General features: G+C 46.0%; 1 protein-coding gene across 1 annotated transcript in view; it reads left to right on the top strand.

The window, feature by feature from the left end:
• The window catches only part of TATDN2 (TatD DNase domain containing 2), a 35,285-nt gene that overhangs the window by 23,956 nt on the left and 7,978 nt on the right, over positions 1-3,351 (top strand). Inside the window, exon 4 of the mRNA XM_008059647.1 lies at positions 2,064-2,945. Within this exon, the coding sequence (XP_008057838.1) occupies positions 2,064-2,945 (882 nt within the window). The remainder of the gene's footprint in view (positions 1-2,063; positions 2,946-3,351) is intronic.

Below are 3,351 nucleotides of genomic sequence, written 5' to 3'. Positions count from 1 at the left end.
GTGGCCACTGCACTCCAGTCTGGGCAACAGAGTGTGACTCCAACTCAAAAAAAAAAAAAATTTTTTTTGCATATGAAACTTTCTGTGTAAACAGGGTCCCAGAGTGATGGCAGGGAGACGGGATGCAGGGCACGATGCTAGGCTCATTGCCTCAGTGCATGACTGTGCTCCTGGATGTGCGTCAGTGCCGTTCCAGCATGCTCCTGTGGTTCCAGCTACTTGAAAGGCTGAGGCAGAAGGATCACCTGAGCCCATTAGGTCAAGACTGCAGTAGCCTTGAGCATGCCACTGCATTCCAGCCTGGGTGACAGAGTGAGACTCCAACTCAAAAAAAAAAATTAAAACAAGAACTTTTTAAGGCCTCTTGCTTAAGCCATCTGGCACTGGTAGATGTAGATGGCTTCTTTTGCAAGGAGAAAAATGATGGTACTTAAGCAAAGTGTTTTTTTTTAAGCATGAGTTGATACCTGTGTGCTTATTGTATTTCTCACTGCCTTAAGACTGTGCAGAATTGGATACAGATTCCTTTGCCCCACTCTGCACTTATTGAATCACAATATCTCAGGGTGGAGCAGGCTATAAAATTTTGTTTTATTTATTTATTTATTTATTTATTGAATTGGAGTCTTGCTCTGTTGCCCAGACTGGAGTGCAGTGGCCGCTCCCGGCCACTGCAACCTCGACCCACTGGGCTCCGGCGATCCTTCCACCTCAGCCTTCTGAGTAGCCAGAATTATAGGCACGCACTACCACGCCCGGCTGATTTTTTGATTTATTGTAGAGATGTGGTCTCGCCAAGTTGCCCAGGTGGGTCTCAAACCCGCAGGTTCAGGCAATCCGCTCACCTCAGCCTCTCAAAGCACGAGCTTATAGGCTGAGCCACCGAGCCCGGTTTAAAATTTTGTTTTAAAACACATCCCAGATGGTGATGATATGAAACCAAGTATGGGAACCGTTGTACCATTTATTCTACAAATTAATTCAATAAAATATTTGTCAGCACTTACTATATGCCAGGCACTGTTCTAGGCATTTGGTAGACATTAGTGAAAAAAAATAAAGATTTCTGACTACATAGAGCTTAAATTCTAGTACGGCTAACTTGATTTTAATGCCAGATATGATTGTTCTGGTTACTATTGCTAGTTAGTGGCTTAAAATAACATTTATTTTACTTTCAATTTTGTGGGTCAAGAAATCAGAAAGGTCTAGACCCAGAAGTTCTCACCTGGAGAGTCTCATGTTCCTTTCAGATCTTGGCAAGGGCTGCAGTCATCCAGAAACTTGACTGGGCTGGATGCCTGAGATAATCACTCACATAGCTGACTGATGCTGGCTGTCAGCTGCGAGGTCAGCCAGGTTGTAGACTGGTACACCTACATGTGACCTCTCTAGCCAGGTGCTCTTGGGTGGTCTGACTTATTATATGGTGCTTGGCTTCCCCAGAGTAAGCAAGTTGAGAGAACTAGATGGAAGCCACAAGGCCATTCTGACCTAACCTTAGAAGTACACAGCTTTCCTTTTGCTACATTCTGTTGGTTACAAGTCTCCAGCTTGGTCCAGGTTCAAGGGAGAGGTCACAGACTTTACTTGCCAATGGAGAATAGTGTCAAATAATTTGGGGATGCATTTTAAAACGGTTGCAACTATTGTGGCTTTGCATTTTGAATATATTGGAGATGTTGTTAGAGATGAGAAGCAGGCGCTTTTTTCCCAAAATCCCCAACACAGAGTGTTCTAGAAAGCAGTTTTTCTCAAGCGGGATCATAAAGGGTGTGCAGCTGTAGCAGCAACTTGAGGAGTGGCATTATGAGACCACGGTTGCAGGTTTATTCCCTGAACCTGATATGACTGTTCACAGCTGTAACCTGCAGTGTAGCCTGGCTTAGTTCTGGAAATTTCTGGATATTTTAAGGAAACCAGGTGATGATCAGCTAATGAGTCAATGCAAAGCCTTCACCACGGCCAGAAAAACAAGCTAGAGTTTATGTTCTGCTGATGACTGAGTGTGGGAGGTTGTCTTTACACAGGAAGGCTAACCCATTGTTATTTCTTTTCTGCAGCATAAGGATAGGGAGGTGGTGATAGAGCAACCCTCTTCAGGAAGCGACTGGTCTGATGTGGATGAGATCTCCACAGTCAGATTCTCTCAGGAGGAGCCTGTCGCGCTGAAGCTCTCAGCAGTTCCAGAGCCTTCTTCCTTCACCACTGACTATGTCATGTACCCGCCTCATTTGTACAGTAGTCCCTGGTGTGACTATGCCAGCTATTGGACCAGGAGCCCCAAGTCTTCAGGCTACCACTCCGTGGGCAGCAGCAGTGACACGGCCCAGGCTGGCGGGAGCAGCCGGAATCTCCTGAGTGATTATTCCCCCAACTCTACAGTGAGCTCTCAAAAGACTTCCAGAGACTTGGAAGCCACCGAGGAAGGCAGATCCCAAAATTCTCGTTCATTTCACTTCTCCAGAAGTTCAGACGAAAAAGAGGTGAAGGAGAAAAGAACATTCCAAGAGGAAATGCCTCCACGTCCTTGTGGAGGGCACGCATCTAGCTCCCTGCCCAGGAGCCACAGGGAGCTGAGTCTAGAGGAGGGTTTCATTGACACCCACTGTCACTTGGACATGCTGTATTCCAAGTTGTCTTTCAAGGGGACCTTCACTAAGTTCAGAAAAATTTACAGCAGCTCCTTCCCGAAGGAGTTTCAGGGCTGCATCTCTGACTTCTGTGATCCTCGGACACTGACAGATTGCCTGTGGGAGGAGCTGTTGAAAGAGGATCTGGTTTGGGGGGCCTTTGGTTGTCACCCTCATTTTGCACGTTACTACAGTGAGAGTCAAGAAAGAAATCTTTTGCAAGCCTTAAGGCACCCCAAGGCAGTGGCATTTGGGGAAATGGGCTTGGATTACTCATATAAGTGCACCACGCCTGTCCCAGAACAGCACAAGGTAACCAGGCTCTTTTTAGTCTGCTTGTAGTTTAAATTCTTCTTTTAGTCCTTGAAACCTATTAGGGTTCCTCTATTTTTGGAATGAAAGAATTTAGAATCCCTAAATACCATGTTGAGTGCTTCACAAATGATTTCTGACTACAGGCACACACCACCACATCTGGCTGATTTTTTTGTTTTGGTAGAGACTAGGGCTTGCTTTGTTGCCCAGGCTGGTCTCAAACTCCTGTGCTCAAGTAGTCCTCCCGCCTTGGCCTCTCTAAGTGGTGGGATTATAGATGTGAGCCACTATGCCTGGCCCCTGCCAATATTTTTTGAGCATGGTCTTTGGCCTGGTGAGAGTCATTGTGATATTTCTAATTTTTTTTTTTGAGTTGGAGTCTCACTCTGTCGCCCAGACTGGA

Source organism: Carlito syrichta, unplaced genomic scaffold, assembly GCF_000164805.1.
Source record: "Carlito syrichta isolate Samal-C Ts95f unplaced genomic scaffold, Tarsius_syrichta-2.0.1 Scaffold304318, whole genome shotgun sequence".
NCBI lineage: Eukaryota > Metazoa > Chordata > Mammalia > Primates > Tarsiidae > Carlito > Carlito syrichta.
Note: the sequence above shows the minus strand (reverse complement) of the source record. Positions and strands in the feature narration are given on the sequence as shown.